Below are 16,238 nucleotides of genomic sequence, written 5' to 3'. Positions count from 1 at the left end.
CTCACAATGACCTCACGTAGCAACAGTAACCAAAAGGATAATGAAGTTTTGCTAGTTTAGAAGCGACACACTTTGTGAGAGATACACCACATACTCATCCAAAATCTTAAGGCTTTGTTTCCGAATTTGGAGGATTAACTTTTATTCATAACACCAAAAATCCTCTAATTTAAGCGAATGTGAAATTTGTATTGAAAGAGGGTTTTGGAAGACTTACATAAATTTTTTAAAATATCTTTTATGTTGTTATAGTATTATAAAAATTTAAAAATATAGTAATGATAAACACTATTTTATTATTTTAAACAAAATTATTTTTTTTTAAATATCAAATATTTTTCTATATTTTTTATAAAAAAAATATTGTTTTCGGAAGCCAAACTCAAAAAGGCTCATGATACCATGTTAAATATGTCTGGATCGCAACCCAAAAAGCTAGTTCAAAGGATGAAATTGCTCTCACATATTTATACAATCAACCGTCCATAAACCTAAGCAATGTGAGACTTCAAATAAACTCCAACAACATAAATACCAACTTCAACAAAAACCACAAGACGTAGTTTAATAAAATAATTTTACTATAATAAAATGACCGGTGGTTTTAAAAAAGAGGGAATTTTGGAGGATGGGCGGGTTTTGGCGGGCGGCGGGCATTGGCAGGCGGCGGGTTTGACGGGGCGGGCTTTGGCGAGCAGCGGACCTAAAATCCCAACCCAACCCGCCATTTTTTAGCGGGTGCGCAGACCACGGCCCGTTTTGCCACCCCCTACATATTGGTGAATGTTAAGTTCCGAGAATATGCTCATTTTAAGATATTTGGTCTGAATTCTGTTAAGTATTAGTAATTTAAATATTTGGATCCCATAATGCAATGAAATTATCTAATGACTGAGATAATTGCTGTAGAAATCATTGTGGTAGAGGATCCAAATCTTTATTAATTATTTTAGTTGTCAACTCTAATGAAAATCTAATATGAAAACAACACTTCCTTCACTAACAAATCATTGCTAGACATATTTTTCTCACCATCACTCTTTGCTTATTTTTCATTGATGATAACTGAAATATAAATCAGAAAAGTGATACTTACCGCAACACCCAAAAGGAAGGCAAGAACCCCAATATCAATAACAAGTATTATGAGAAGTGAGTAACCTGACAAGGATAAAAGTAAAGATATAATAAGCATCAAAGGTAAAATAAGGAGTAAAATACATTAAGGAGAAAAAAATCAAAAATCTTACTCAAAACAAAGAGTTATATGGTAGCGAAGGTAGGATCCAAACCTGACCGAGGACGACAGAGAAACACGAAGACACGCAAGTGGTGTTTTTCCAACAAAATATAACAACACGTTTAGATCTATTTTCTGGAATTTAGGGATTAGGGTGTTGGTTTCAAATCTGATTTGTGAGTAAGGTGAGAGAGATGTTGAGAGGAAGAGACGAAGGTAGTGGTGATGGAAGCAGGGAAAAGATGAATATTGTGGTGGTAGTTGAAGAGATGAGAGCATAGGGGGCGGCGCTATTCAGAATGAAGAAAAATGAAACTGAGAAATTAGGGTTGCCTCCACAAACCCTTATACTGCTAGTAAATAATAGTAAAGTATGTTTTGGGCTCGGTCGGGTTCGGCCACCGATGGACCCAACATTTTGATCCGATCCGAACCGAAGGAAACCAGAATAGACCGAAATAGCCACCCGTTTTAATTGCTAACCCGACGTGAACCGAACCGAAATGTAAAACCGGATTCGGACCGGTCGGTTTCCCTCGGGTGATCATAGTTTGTCCAGCCCTAATCATTTGTGTTGATTGGTTATTATTCTTGTTGTTGGCTTTAATATTTCCATGTTTAGATCTATTTTGCATGTGTATTTTCAATCTATTTATTTTAAACTTGTATTTTTTTGAAGCTAGTCATTTTCCAGGTTTAGATCTATTTATTTTCATGTTTAGATCTATTTTGAATTTGTATTTTCAATCTATTTATCTTCACCTTGTATTTTTTTGATTTTCCAGGTTTAGATCTATTTATTTCCAGGTTTAGATCTATTTTTCATTTGTTTTTTCAATCTATTTTGCTTAATCTTGTATTTTTTTGAAGCGGTTCATTTTTCAGGTTTAGATCTATTTTGCCTTTGTTTTTCCTAAAGTTTGTCTCTTGGTACTTTAAATCTTCTCCTTGACTATGCAATACTGTAAGTCCTGATAAATCTTACTTCTATATTAACTTTTTCCCAGAAATTGATTGATATGATATGTATTTAGAAGTAAAGTTTCTATACTTGTTATGAAGTTCTGTTTTCTTAAAAAAATTACATTTCAAATTATTATGTTTTGTTTTGTTGGTGTTCTGTTTAAATATGTTCTTCTTCAAGCTAAAACCAATTTGCACTATGCTTGCTTCTTAGTTCTTTTAATGTAAACTGTGCTTATTAATTTAACTCTTACCACTCTAATTTCATCTGCAGGTTATACAACTATTTCATTAGTTACTGAATGTGCAGTTTATACATATGATATTGTGCAGGGAATGTAAATATATGAAGTGTATACATATTTCATTTGTTTTGATGTAGGTTTTATTATACAATATCAGTGAAGATAAAAGATATTATTAGCTCATGTCTGAAAGTGAAAATGTGAAGCATATCGAAATAAAATGGTGAAAATTGGAGGCAAATCAAAATATTCCAGAGATATGATGAAAGATGAATTCCCAGGGTGGGAAGCAATTATGGACAAATTTTTAATTTTTAATTTTAATAGTTGTAAGAAAGATTTAGATTTAATTGCGTGTCTATTTATATAAGGTTAAAATAATTTTACTTTTTAATGGGAAAAAAGAGCTAAAAATAGCTTGATGTCATTAATTAAAAATTGATTAAAAATAATTAAATTCTACATTTTAAAAATGTTCACTAAAAATTAGTTAATTTATTTGGACCAAGTTTAATATGACCTAACAATTGACAATTTATAAAATTTTAAAATTAATAAAAACTAAATTCATTTGAAACTTGGGCTTGGAATTTGAATTGGTCAAAAAATAACACTAACCGGAAAAAACCGATTTAAAAAACCGAACCCATTTGAACCCGAACCCGTACAATCCGAAAGCCCAATCGGTCGGAAATAGGGTCAATGATTCTCACCCGAGGGTTGGTTCGGTTTTAGGTTTTGGACCCGAACCGAACCGAACCGTTGTCCACCCCTAGATGAGACTATCAAACTCTTCACAAAAAGCCATGAAATTTAAATGAAAAACGTATATAATAAACAAATAATAGGGCTAACTTTTATACATAGACTCTTATACCTTGCTTGGAAAATCAGTCATCTAAATTCCTCATTGCAAAAGAAAATATGCTTAGATGGGACCTCCTGGACTATTTATTCTTGATATATGTATGTACAATAAAGTAATCAGAATCTTAATCAATAATAATAATAATAATAATAATAATAATAATAATAATAATAGTAATAATAATAATAATAATAATAATAATAATAATAATAATAATAATAATAATAATAATAATAATAATAATAATAAGAGTTAAAAGGTCGTGCATGACCGTGTAAAATAGTTTTACATTGACATCTAATAGAAAGCCATCAAACTGCTATGTCATTAAACTTTTTTTAAAATAAAAAAATGGTTTAATTGAATTCATGGTGGTGATTGATTGACCGTGTAAAAATATTTTAAACTGTCGGTACATCACATTTTCTCTAATAATAATAATAATAGTTATCATAATGATATAAATTTTTTAAGCAATTTTTTAATTTTTTTTTTTTCACCACCAATTTAGTCTGATTCATAAGATGGTAATTTTGTAACCCTTTAAGAGTACTATTGTGGAGTTTCTTTGAATTTAATTTCTCTTCCATGTGCAGTTATGTATTTGGAAAGTCATCAATAAATTAAGAATAAAAACCGACATACAATATTTGGAAATTCTACATCTAAGATCTGAATATGAGAAAAGCAAAAAAGTTTAGTATAACAAAATCATGTGATTGTGATATTCTAGAAACCAAAAAAGTTTCAAATAAGTTAGCGTGACAGTGAAGAAACTGATGTAGGGCCAAAACTTGTGCCTCAGATTCTGGAAAAAATTAAATATTAGAAACTCTTTTATAAAAATATACAATATGTCATTATTTATAGGGAATATAGTTCAAGATATTAGAAACTCCTGAAGAACAATGACTTCTCCAATGCTCAAATTGTTGATAACTATGCTTCTTGCAACCCTATCATTTCAAGCATCAGGTAAAATCCGCATTATCCGAATCCGTGTTCTAATAAGTTGTATTACAAGTATATATTTCATTGTGCAGTATCTTATTTGATTATGATGAGTTACTGTGAAATTTCAGGACAATTCATGGAATGGTGCATAGCTGATGAGCAAACACCAGATGATGAGTTGCAAAGGGCCATGGATTGGGCTTGTAATGTTGGTGGAGCAGATTGCACTAAGATAAAACCGAACCAACCGTGTTATCTTCCAAATACAATCAAGGATCATGCTTCTTATGTCTTCAACAATTACTATCAGAAGTTTAAGAACAAAGGAGGATCTTGCTATTTCAACTCTGCTGCATTAATCAATGCTCTTGATCCAAGTAAATAATATCTCTTTATTTTTTTAATTCTTTGCATTTATATGGTTTTGAAAGATTATCAATTGCAATGATATACTTTTCTCTTTGTTCAACGACAGGCCATGGCTCTTGCAAGTTTGAGTTTATCCCTTGAATGAAGTTTGGAGTAAATTGTTTTCTCAAAGTGAAGACAGTAACAAAGCCAGTGAAATATTCGGCCAGTGTCTTATAAATTGCTGTTGTGTCATATCTTGATATTTAAACATATCATGTCAAAGAGACATTGAATTCTTATTTTTCTGCAACTTAAATGGTTGGCGTTTGTCAATCGGGTTTTCTAACTTTTTAAATTTCTTTATAGCATCTAACTTTCAACAAAACAAGAGTTATTTATGAAGCTAATACAAAAATTTCCTCTTAAGACAAGGAAAGTGCATTAAAACTACATTATGAATAAAAAAAAGTCATTGCTAGAGCACCTGATAACCGCATAGTTCAAAAATTACGCAACAACTAGTTTAGACAAATCCCTAGACTTAATCCATGAACTGACTGCTGCCTGTGTAGTCAAAAACCAGCCAGCCTTATTAGGAGACTCCCGAAATGGAGCGTTGAGTTCCATCAAATGCGACTCAATAACACCTGCCAAACCTTTCTCGGAATACCTGTGTTTCCCGTGGCCAGTGTTGATCCCGAGTAGAGGCGGAAGGTCCTCTCCTGATTCAAAAGACTTAGACAAGTCATTTATCCAAACATGAAATGCTGTCAGTGCAGATCCAGCTGAGAGACCCTTTAAGTGCAATGACCACTGAGTTTGAGATCTGGATTGTAAATCGGTATATATCTCAAGTGTCAAACCAAGGTCAAGAAGCACACATGCTTTGTCCAGCAAATCCAAGTTGATACAAATATCAATCAGAGAATTGCAAAATGCCCTCCTTGCTCCATTAGTAATTGAACCGAAGAGTTCTATCGCATCTACCTTGAACTCTCCATCACCCTCCGGCCCCTTCACCAAATATCTCACCACCGACCCAAGTTTTGGGTTAGCCTTCGCCACACAATTTGTTATCTTACCAAGTTCTTCTTTTGGTGTTTGGGTCATAACATTCAGAAGACAAACGCAGAAGTGATTGTGCGGTTCAATGCCCATATCCAATAGCTGATTAAATGTCTTCACAACATCATCAATACGCTTGGCTTTTCCATAGCATTGGGCGAGCGAGGTCAGAACAAAAATATTAGGCTCAATTCCAGATTCATTCATTTCACTCATCAACTTTTCAGCCTCTGCAACTTTCCCAATGCGGGAATATATGGTAATCAACGACGAGAACGTCCGACTGTTCGGACAGCAAGTATCACAACCTTTCATGTCTTCAAAAATTTCAAACGCTTGCTCAAGTAAGCCAACATCAGCACACATAGCTAAAAGGATATTATAAAGACGCGTATTCAAATTCATTCCCTTTTCCTTCATTTCCTTATACACAACAAGAGCATCTTCACAAAACCGTGCTATACCATAAGCATGTATGAGAGACGCATAGGTTGCTCGATTTGCAATTAGTCCATTACTTATCAACTCTTTATATATAATCTTGGCCTGCCTTGGCCTCTTAGCTCTCCCCATAGCCTCCAAAAGAGTGTTATAAACAAACAAGTTAGGCTTAACACCAAGAGCCTTCATTTCTTCATAAACATTCAAACATGCATCATAATTCCCCGCCACGTCATACATCTTAATCAACGTACAAAACGTAACAACATTCGGCTTAATTCCAAACGACGGCATCTTCTCAAACCACTCCACAGCCTTATTCGGCAAATTACAAGACGTCGCACAGCTGATTATAGTCGAAAAAGTAACATTATTCGGCTTCACCCCTCGGTTAACCATTTCATCAAACACCTTCTCCGCACCATCAAAATCCCTACACTTTCTAAACACCTTGAGTGTAACATTATAAAGAATCATCTCTGTAACAGCTCTAATCTTGCTCTGAATATACCGAAGAACAAAAGGTACAACAACAGAATTCTCCATGTTATTGATGATAATCACAGCGTCTTTTCCTATAAGATTATCTCCTAAACTCTCAAAAATTCGAGAGACATCATCTATATTGGGATCACATGAATCCAAAGAGTTGGAAAGCTTAGCAAGAGAAGTGTACCTTGCATTATAAGATTTCTTCCCGAACTGTTTGGCTCCGGGGCTTTTGGGAGTAGATTTCGCAACTGGGTTATCAAAATTAGCGTCTATTTCGGATTGTTGTTGTGGAATGGGTTGTTGTAGGGAGACATGGTTGGATTGGAGAATGGTTTTGGATTGAGGAGTGAGAGAAGAAGGAGAGTTTCGAAGTTTGGGTTTGCGGGAAGAGAGAGAGAAGGAGGGTGGGTCGTGGAAGAGAGAGGAAGCAGAAGAGGAGCAAAGACGGTAAGCCATTTTCTTACCCTCTGTGTTATGTGGACTTCCTTAGCCTTATCTTGCAAATTAAGGACTGGTTAGCATAAAACGTGCAAATTCAGATCGCCTGCAGTCAAAATATTGACAGCACCCCAGCATTCAGTACATTTAGGATCGTTAGATTATGATCAGACAGTTTACAGTTTAATGTAATTTTTTATTTGTTTTAAATTAAAATATCAAACTTTTAATATAAATTATTTGATCTTGATTTAACGATAGAAAATATGTTGAATGTATAAATGCGACAATGTTCAACTGCAGTGAATAATTATGCGGCGGAGGATACATCGTAGTTTTTGATACTCTTAGTTATTTAATTAAGCATAAGGCAAGTAAGGACTTTGTGTTTAAGCGTTCTAGGACTGCCAAAGATGCTTGCATATTCTGTCTGTCTAACAGTTTCACCTGTGTTCTTAAACAGTTTCATGCTTGGATCGAATGGTGTGTTCGTTGGTTTACAGTCAATTAATTATATTTCCTTAAGATCTTTTCCACATAATGTGATTGATTCAAAGTAATTTCTTTTTCGGATCTTGTGATCTTGATACCAAAAATCACACTCGCTTGTCCGAGGTCTTTCATATCAAAGTTGTTGCATAACAATGATTTCATAGCATTAACGGCCTGAATGTTTGATCCAAATACGAGTAGATCGTCTACATATAGACATATCATATGATAATGCAGATGCGATCCTCATATTTGTAATAAACGCATTTGTCACTTTCATTCACTTTGTACCCATTCAATATCATTAAGCTATCAAACTTTTCATTTCATTGCTTAGGAGCTAGTTTTAGTCCATACAGAGACTTATCTAACTTGCAGACCTTGTTTTCTTGTCTATGGATCACAAAACCTTCTGGTTATCCATATAGATTTCTTCTTTTAAGTCACCATTTAAAAAAGTTGTTTTAACGTCCATTTGGTGTACTATTAAGTTACAAATAGCAGTAATTAAAACAAGTACCTTAATGAATGTAATTCTAGTGACTGGAGAGAAGGTGTCGAAGAAATCTACATTTTCTCTTTGTCTAAAACCCTTGGCTACAAGGCAAGCCTTGTATTTATCAATAGTTTCATCAGTTTTTAGTTTCTTTTTCAAAACTCATTTACAACCGATTCGTTTGCAACTAGGAGACAAGCCTACTAGGTACCAGGTCTTGTTAGACTCTAGAGAATCTATCTCATCATTGATAGCTTATTGCCATAAATAAGCATTTAGAGATGGCAGTGCTTCTTGAAGATGTATTGGAGCTTCTTCTACATTATAAGTCGCAAACTCGGACCCATTTCCTTTAGCAACTCTTACTCTTTTATTTCTTTGAAGTTCGGTTTCTACGTTATCATTGCTTTCTGTACTTCTTATCACAGGAATGTGACTTTATTAGGTTCCCCCACTATTTCTCGATTTGAAAGGAAATTTGTCTTCATAGAATTCAACATCATTTGATTCTATGATCACTTTTGCAATTAGGTCATAAAACCTGTATGCCTTACTATTTGCTGCATAAATGAATACACATTCATAGGCTCGTTTAACTCGTTTCGGATCCGAAATTATGACATAAGCCAGATAGTCCCAAGTTCTCAAATAAGACAAGTTTGGTTGTCTTTTCTGTAATATCTCATAAGGTGAGATCTTACTTTTTTGACTTGGGTATTATATTCAGGACATCACAAACAGTCAATAAAATTTCCCCCACCAGTGAGGTGCAGCACCAGAATTCATCATAATTGCAACAACCATGTTCAGTAAGAGTTCTATTATTTCTTTATGCTTTACCATTCATTTCAGGAGAGTATGGAGCATTCATTTCATGTATAATTCCATGTTTAATATAAAAATCATTGAATAACTCAGAGTCATATTCAGTTCCCCTATCACTACGAAGTCTCTTAATCTTCTTACTAAATTGATTCTCAACTTCAGTTATATGCATCTTAAACATGTCAAACGCTTCACTTTTGTTCTTCATTAAATATACATAAGTATAATCATAGCAATCCTCAATAAAAGTGATAAAATAATGTTTACTATTTCTAGTTAGAGTTCCATCTAATTCACATTTATCATAGTGTTTGAGATCTAGTGGATTGGATTCTTTAATAATCGATTTATGTGAAGTCTTAGTTAATTTTATCTTAACTACAATACTCACATTTACTTGAATCATTGACATTTAATTTAGGGATTAAGCCTAAGTTGCTTGCATTAGAAACAACTCGCTTATGAACGTGACAAAGTCTAGCATGCCAAATATTAAAATCACCCAAAGAGTAAACGGAAGGAGAAATTTTATTCAAGTCAACGTTTAACTTGAACATGCCATCAGCGGCGTACCCTTTCAAAACAAAAATACCATTCTTAGTGATGGTGTACAAATCTGCCCCTATAATTTGACTAAACCCTACCTTATTTAAAAGAAAACCAAAAACAAGATTCTTCCTAATTTCAGGAACATGCATGACGTCTTTCAAGATCAAAGTCTTTCATGAGGTGAATTTCAGCACAACATCTCCAATTCCAGCAACATTATTGGTGTGAGCATCTCCTAACAATACTTTCTTATCTTCAATATTAGTGTATGTCTTGAACATAGCACGATCATAGCAGACATGACGAGAGGCGTCAATGTCTATCCACCAACCATCACTTCCTCCAACCATGTTGACTTCAGTGATCATAGCTGCTAATGGCTCATCAGTCAAGTTAACTTGAGCATTTGAGCCAGCAATAGATTTAAGCCTGCTCTTTCATTTTTTTGCCATATGAGTCGGTTTTCCACAATTGTAGCAAGTAAAAACTGGAGCGTCATTTTTTTGAGGTGGTGGTTGCTGCCTAGCATATGGAGCAGATGAGGTCCTGGAGGGATTCTCATTCTTAATTCGGTTCGCAGCATTGCAGTTCTGATTCTTTAATGGTTTGCCAGTAGGCTTCAGAACCGCACTAAATCTCTTTTATTTTTAGAAACAACTAAGACTTCATCTTTTTGATATTCTCTCCGAGCTTCCTCTTTAATTCGCAAGTGAGTAATCAGACTCTCGATTGAAAAGTCTTTTGTTTTGTGATGAAACACGTTTTTGAAATCTTTCCAACCAGGGGGCAGTTTGTCAATGATAACAGCAATTTGAAATTGTTCATTGAGGGGCATACCTTCTGTAATTATTTCATGAACAATTTTTCGAAGTCCGTGGCTTTGAGCTTCCATCGATTATTCATCCACCATCCTGTAGTTTAAGTAGCGGCTAACAGCATATTTCTTTGCACCTGCTTCTTCAGTATCATATTTCTTGCAGAGCTCCCCAAACCTGTTTAGCAGTCTTGTAATTATTGTAGTAATCATACAAGTCATCAGCAAGACTGTCCAGAATGTGGTTTTTGCATAGGTAATCATACTCTTGCCATAGGGCGATTTCTTTTCGGAGCTATAAGTTATTTGATGCGGCTTTAGCTTTTGTAGCAGAGTATAATTCAGACGTTTTGGAAGTTCCGTCTGATTCACCAGTTGACTTATCATTAGTTAGGTCGATTGATCCAGAAAGAACAACAGGGATATCCTCAGTCAGAACGTGGGCAACCTTTTTCAAAGTTAAGAAAAATTTCATCTTAGCTTGCCAACGTTTGAAATTAGATCCCTCAAACTTTATTGGTTTGTCATTCACAGTAGCGGCCACAGTATTACCAATACTTCCCTCAGTAGACATGACAGTCACAAAAAACATCTTAAAATTATTGTTTCGGTTTTAGAAAATATTGCCACGAAGGAAGTTATCGGCTGAGTCGCGGATTAGTACGCTTTCGTTTAGACGTTTTGCGGTACTGCCAAAAATTATAAGCAGCTCTTAATAACCACGACGCCTCCAGGAAAAAACAGCTCGTTCAAGAAATATGATTCTCACTTGCGCCATGATAAATCTTTCTAAGTGATACACCTTTAGATTGTATAACAACCAGTCGTAGTATCTGAAATTAATCCAGTCGAAAAACAGAAAAAGAAAATGTTTAGATAAAGGAGAGTAGGGAGAGAGAGAGAAAAGAGAATTCTGGAGTAAGTTGCAAATGAACGGAAGAACTCTATTTATAGGCAAAATATCCAACTGAGTGGAGAAAAATCGTGGGAGAGTGAGACTAACCCAGTCAAACTAGCCGTTTTTACTTGGTCAGCAAGTCACACGTATGACTCTTGGAGGGCAAGCGACCCAGTCAAAAACTAGGTTAAGAGCTGAGTCGGCCGAACACCAATTTATGGGTGTGTCCTCACTCCTTTACAAAATTGTTGATGCCTTTGGGCCAAACACCAATTGTTCAAGTTGGAATATATATACAATACTAATAATTGTACTCCCTCCTATGTGGGACTAAAATAAATCCTTTCAAATTCATTTGATATCAATAAATCATTCCAATCTCCATTCCAAGTTAAAATCATACCAAGAATTTCAGCAATGATACTCGGGTTCTAAAAAAATAATAATAAGAGTACTATTGTGAAGGTTTTCTGAATTTAATTTCTCTACCATGTGCAGTTATGTATTTGGAAAGTTATCAATAAATTAAGAACAAAAACTGACATACAATATTTGGAAATTCCACATCTTAGATCTGAATATAAGAAAAGCAAAAAAGTTTAGTATAACAAAATCATGTGATTGATTCTCGAAACCAAAAAAATTTCAAATAAGCTACCGTGACAGTGAAGAAACTGATGTAGGGCCAAAACATGGTGTCTCTGTTCAACGTTAGATATTAGAAACTCCAGAAGAACAATGACTTCTCCAATGCTCAAACTTTTGATAACTATGCTTCTTTGCAACCCTGTCATTTCAAGCATCAGGTAAAATCCGCATTATCTGAATTTGTGTTCTGTACTTAAAGTATATGTTTTATTGTGCATTATCTTATTTGATTATGATGAGTTATTGTGAAATTTCAGGACACCAGACACCAGACGATGAGTTGCAAAGGGCCATGGATTGGGCTTGTAATGTTGGTGGAGCAGATTGCAGCAAGATAAAACCGAACCAACCATGTTATCTTCCAAATACAATCAAGGATCATGCTTCTTATATCTTCAACAATTACTATTAGAAGTTTAAGAACAAAGGAGGATCTTGTTATTTCAACTCTGCTGCATTAATCAATGCTCTTGATCCAAGTAAATAATATCTTTATTTTTTTTAATTTTTTTATTTATATGGTTTTGAAAGATTATCAATTGCAATGATATACTTAAGACAAGGAAAGTGCATTAAAACTACATTATGAATATAAAAAAAGTCATTGCTAGAGCAGCTGATAACCGCATAGTTCAGAAATTACGCAACAACTAGTTTAGACAAATCCCTAGACTTAATCCATGAACTGACTGCTACCTGTGTAGTCAAAAACCAGCCAGCCTTATCGGGAGACTCCCGAAATGGAGCGTTGAGTTCCTTCAAATGCGACTCAATAACACCTGCCAAACCTTTCTCGGAACACCTGTGCTTCCCGTGACCAGTGTTGATCCCGAGTAGAGGCGGAAGGTCCTCTCCAGACTCAAAAGACTTAGCCAAGTCATTTATCCAAACATGAAATGCTGTCAGTGCAGATCCAGCTGAGAGACCCTTTAAGTGCAATGACCACTGAGTTTGAGATCTGGATTGTAAATCTGTATATATCTCAAGTGTCAAACCAAGGTCAAGAAGCACACATGCTTTGTCCAGCAAATCCAAGTTGATACAAATATCAATCAGAGAATTGCAAAATGCCCTCCTTACTTCATTAGTAATTGAGCCAAAGAGTTCTATTGCATCTATTTTGAACTCTCCATCACCCTCCAGCCCTTCCACCAAATATCTCACCACCGACCCAAGTTTCGGGTTAGCCTTTGCCACACAATCTGTTAGCTTACCAAGTTCTTCTTTTGGTGTTTGGGACATAACATTCAGAAGACAATCGCAGAATTGATCGTTCGGTTCAATGCCCATATCCAATAGCTGATTAAATGTTTTCACAACATCATCAACACGCTTGGCTTTTCCATAGCATTGGGCGAGCGAAGTCAGAACCAAAATATCAGGCTCAAATCCAGATTCATTCATTTCAGTCATCAACCTTTCAGCCTCTTCAACTTTCCCAATGCAGGAATATATAGTAATCAACGATGAGAATGTCCAACTGTCCGGACAGCAAGTATCACAACCTTTCATGTCTTCAAAAATTTCAAACGCTTGCTCAGTGTAACCAACATCAGCACATGTAGCTAAAAGGGTATTATAAAGACGCGTATCCAAATCCATTCCCTTTTCCTTCATTTCCTTATACACAGCAAGAGCATCTTCACAAAACTGCGCTCTACCATAGGCATGTATGAGAGACGCATAGGTTGCACGATTAGGAATTAGTCCATTATTTATCAACTCTTTATATATACTCTTGGCCTGCCATGGCCTCTTAGCTCTCCCCATGGCATCCAAAAGAGTGGTATAAACAATCAAGTTAGGCTTAACACCAAGAGCCTTCATTTCTTCAAAGATATTCAAACATCCATCATAATTCCCCGCCACCCTATACATCTTAATCATCGTAGAGAACGTCACATTATCAAGTCGCCATTTCTCAGTCCTCGCACGATCATACAAGCTCACAGCCATATCAATATAACCCGCTTTCCCATAAGAATCAATCATAACCGCATACGTAACATCATCCGGCTCAATTCCAAACGACGGCATCTTCTCAAACCACTCCACAGCCTTATTCGGCAAATTACAAGACCTCGCGCAGCTAATTATAGTCGAAAAAGTAACATTATTCGGCTTCACCCCTCGGTTAACCATTTCATCAAACACCTTCTCTGCACCATCGAAATCCCTACACTTTCTAAACACCTTGAGTGTAACATTATAAAGAACCACCTCTCTAACACCTCTAATCTTGCACTGAATATACCGAAGAACAAAAGGTACAACAACAGAATTCTCCATGTTATTGATGATAATCACAGCGTCTTTTTCTATAAGATTATCTCCTAAACTCTTAAAAATTCTAGAGACATCATCTATATTGGGATCACACGAATCCAAAGAGTTGGAAAGCTTGGCAAGAGAAGTGTACCTTGCATCATAAGATTTCTTCCCGAACTGTTTGGCTCTGGGGCTTTTGGGATTGACCCATATGTGACTGTTTTTCGAGGGAGTAGATTTCGCAACTGGGTTATCAAAATTAGCGTCTATTTCGGATTGTTGTTGTGGAATGGGTTGTTGTAGGGAGACATGGTTGGATTGGAGAATGATTTTGGATTGAGGAGTGAGAGAAGAAGGAAAGTTTCGAAGTTTGGGTTTGCGGGAAGAGATAGAGAAGGAGGGTGGGTCGTGGAAGAGAGAGGAAGCAGAAGAGCAACAAAGACGGTAAGCCATTTTCTGTGTTATGTGGAAGAGAGAGAGAGAGAGAGAGAGGGGAAGGAGAAGAGGAGCATAAAACTTACAAATTCAGATCGCCTGCAGTCAAGATCACACGGTTTAGAGTTTAATGTAATTTTTTGTTTGTTTTAAATTAAAACTTGTATTTACACCCGGGCGACGCACCGATTAAATATTTTGTAAGTAAATTTTTTTAAAAAAAACTTTTAAAATTTAAAAAATTTATTTATATTGAGATTATCATTGTAACACCCCGATTTTTAACAGCGGGAGTGTATATTTTTTCTTTTTAAAACCACAAAATCTTTGAACTAAAACATCTATGATCATATTTAAAATAAATCAGAGTAAAGTTTTGTAAGACAATGATCATAATACAGGGTCTCTTTTATAATTTGTTTTCTCAGTTAACGGATTAAGAAACACAAATTAAACATTTCGTCTAAAAGAACATAATGACACTTTGTCTAAATCTTTTCCATAATTAGGACCAGAGCAATGCCCAAGGTTATAAAATATTTGACCACTTGAATATATTTTCTTGCAAATTGTATTTGACGAAAAGTGAATGTCAATACCACTAACACATTTAAGCATTCAGCTTCAACAACAAACTTCCCAATAATAGACATAGACAACATTCTGAAACAACCCCTAAGCTAATCTTGAATTGAAAGCCAAGGATGACTTAGTACAAATGACTCACTATGACATTGAGTCTTGATGATTTCGATCGCCAAAGACATTCACATCTTGCAAGTCTTCACGACACCTTGATACCCTAATTATCACGATTCCTAACAACATGGAGGCGTTCAGCCCATTCAATAATAATAGTAGAGGGTCACGATCTAAAAATAGCATACATGAAAGAATACACACATGCAAGTAAAACATGATATACAACAGTCACAATATTTATTTCAACAAATAAAGTAATGCACAAATATCCTAATGCAGACTCTACATGGGTGTGATCCCCCTAACCGGGTTCCTCACATGCATGAATTTCGGAATTTAACCTCTCCGCAGAGAGTCATGGCCTCTTTCCACTAAAAGTGCAGTATTCTCCACTGACACCGACTCTATAAAATCCTGCAGGATTAGGTGGGCTCAATCCACTAGAGTCCTCACCCGGTGTAATCCACTCGACATACACGCAACTATGATATGCATGAGTATACACTTTCTCTACATATACTAATGCAACAACTTACATAATCTTCACATATGTAATCATAACCACCAGTCAAATCATATATTCAACGAATCATATGAAAGTATGTTCACAAGTTTAGCATCACAGCATAAACACATATTCATAATTGGGCACACAACATTTAAACATTCTCAGTCGGATGCACAATTATCACAAAACCCCAACTGGGCACACCATCATTCATATCAACACATATGGATTCAATCACATATAATATCGTTAGAAAGTGCTCTTACCTTAGAAAGCTTCAAACACATTCAACTTACGCTACATGAGAACGATCTGTCTCTCTCGACGATTTTTCTATCCAATTCACACTTTCAACCTTTTAAAAATACACAATTTAATTAAGTTAATACAAACCCACTACATCCATAATGAGGGATTTATCTTGGCCACTTACCAAATCAATTAGGTTTAGACTTTTTTATCACCGTTTTACTAACCTAATCATTATACATTAAGAATATAACTTTTCAAGAAGAAAATGGTTTTTCTCTTAAGAGAATAGTAAAT

At 35.3% G+C, this 16,238-nt stretch overlaps 3 protein-coding genes and 1 long non-coding RNA gene across 4 annotated transcripts; 2 read left to right on the top strand and 2 right to left on the bottom strand.

Moving 5' to 3' along the window:
- Positions 1 to 1,748: 1,748 nt before the first annotated feature.
- Positions 1,749 to 2,834, top strand: LOC131626633 (uncharacterized). Its single transcript, XR_009291241.1, has 2 exons — positions 1,749 to 2,204; positions 2,478 to 2,834. It is a non-coding gene; the product is annotated as an uncharacterized LOC131626633 (long non-coding RNA).
- Positions 2,835 to 4,171: 1,337 nt separating this feature from the next.
- On the top strand, positions 4,172 to 4,884 carry LOC131626622 (PLASMODESMATA CALLOSE-BINDING PROTEIN 5-like). The gene is made up of 3 exons (XM_058897460.1): positions 4,172 to 4,291; positions 4,399 to 4,647; positions 4,746 to 4,884. Exons 1-3 carry the CDS (start codon positions 4,225 to 4,227, stop codon positions 4,778 to 4,780), a joined length of 351 nt encoding a protein of 116 aa, XP_058753443.1. The 5' UTR covers positions 4,172 to 4,224; the 3' UTR covers positions 4,781 to 4,884.
- Positions 4,885 to 4,995: 111 nt separating this feature from the next.
- On the bottom strand, positions 4,996 to 7,131 carry LOC131626612 (pentatricopeptide repeat-containing protein At4g16390, chloroplastic-like). Its single transcript, XM_058897450.1, has one exon. It carries the CDS (start codon positions 7,073 to 7,075, stop codon positions 5,129 to 5,131), a length of 1,947 nt encoding a protein of 648 aa, XP_058753433.1. The 5' UTR covers positions 7,076 to 7,131; the 3' UTR covers positions 4,996 to 5,128.
- Positions 7,132 to 12,232: 5,101 nt separating this feature from the next.
- On the bottom strand, positions 12,233 to 14,596 carry LOC131626609 (pentatricopeptide repeat-containing protein At4g16390, chloroplastic-like). Its single transcript, XM_058897444.1, has one exon. It carries the CDS (start codon positions 14,498 to 14,500, stop codon positions 12,419 to 12,421), a length of 2,082 nt encoding a protein of 693 aa, XP_058753427.1. The 5' UTR covers positions 14,501 to 14,596; the 3' UTR covers positions 12,233 to 12,418.
- Positions 14,597 to 16,238: the final 1,642 nt, after the last annotated feature.

The sequence above is a fragment of the Vicia villosa genome, linkage group LG1 (assembly GCF_029867415.1).
Source record: "Vicia villosa cultivar HV-30 ecotype Madison, WI linkage group LG1, Vvil1.0, whole genome shotgun sequence".
NCBI classification, from domain to species: domain Eukaryota; kingdom Viridiplantae; phylum Streptophyta; class Magnoliopsida; order Fabales; family Fabaceae; genus Vicia; species Vicia villosa.
Note: the sequence above shows the minus strand (reverse complement) of the source record. Positions and strands in the feature narration are given on the sequence as shown.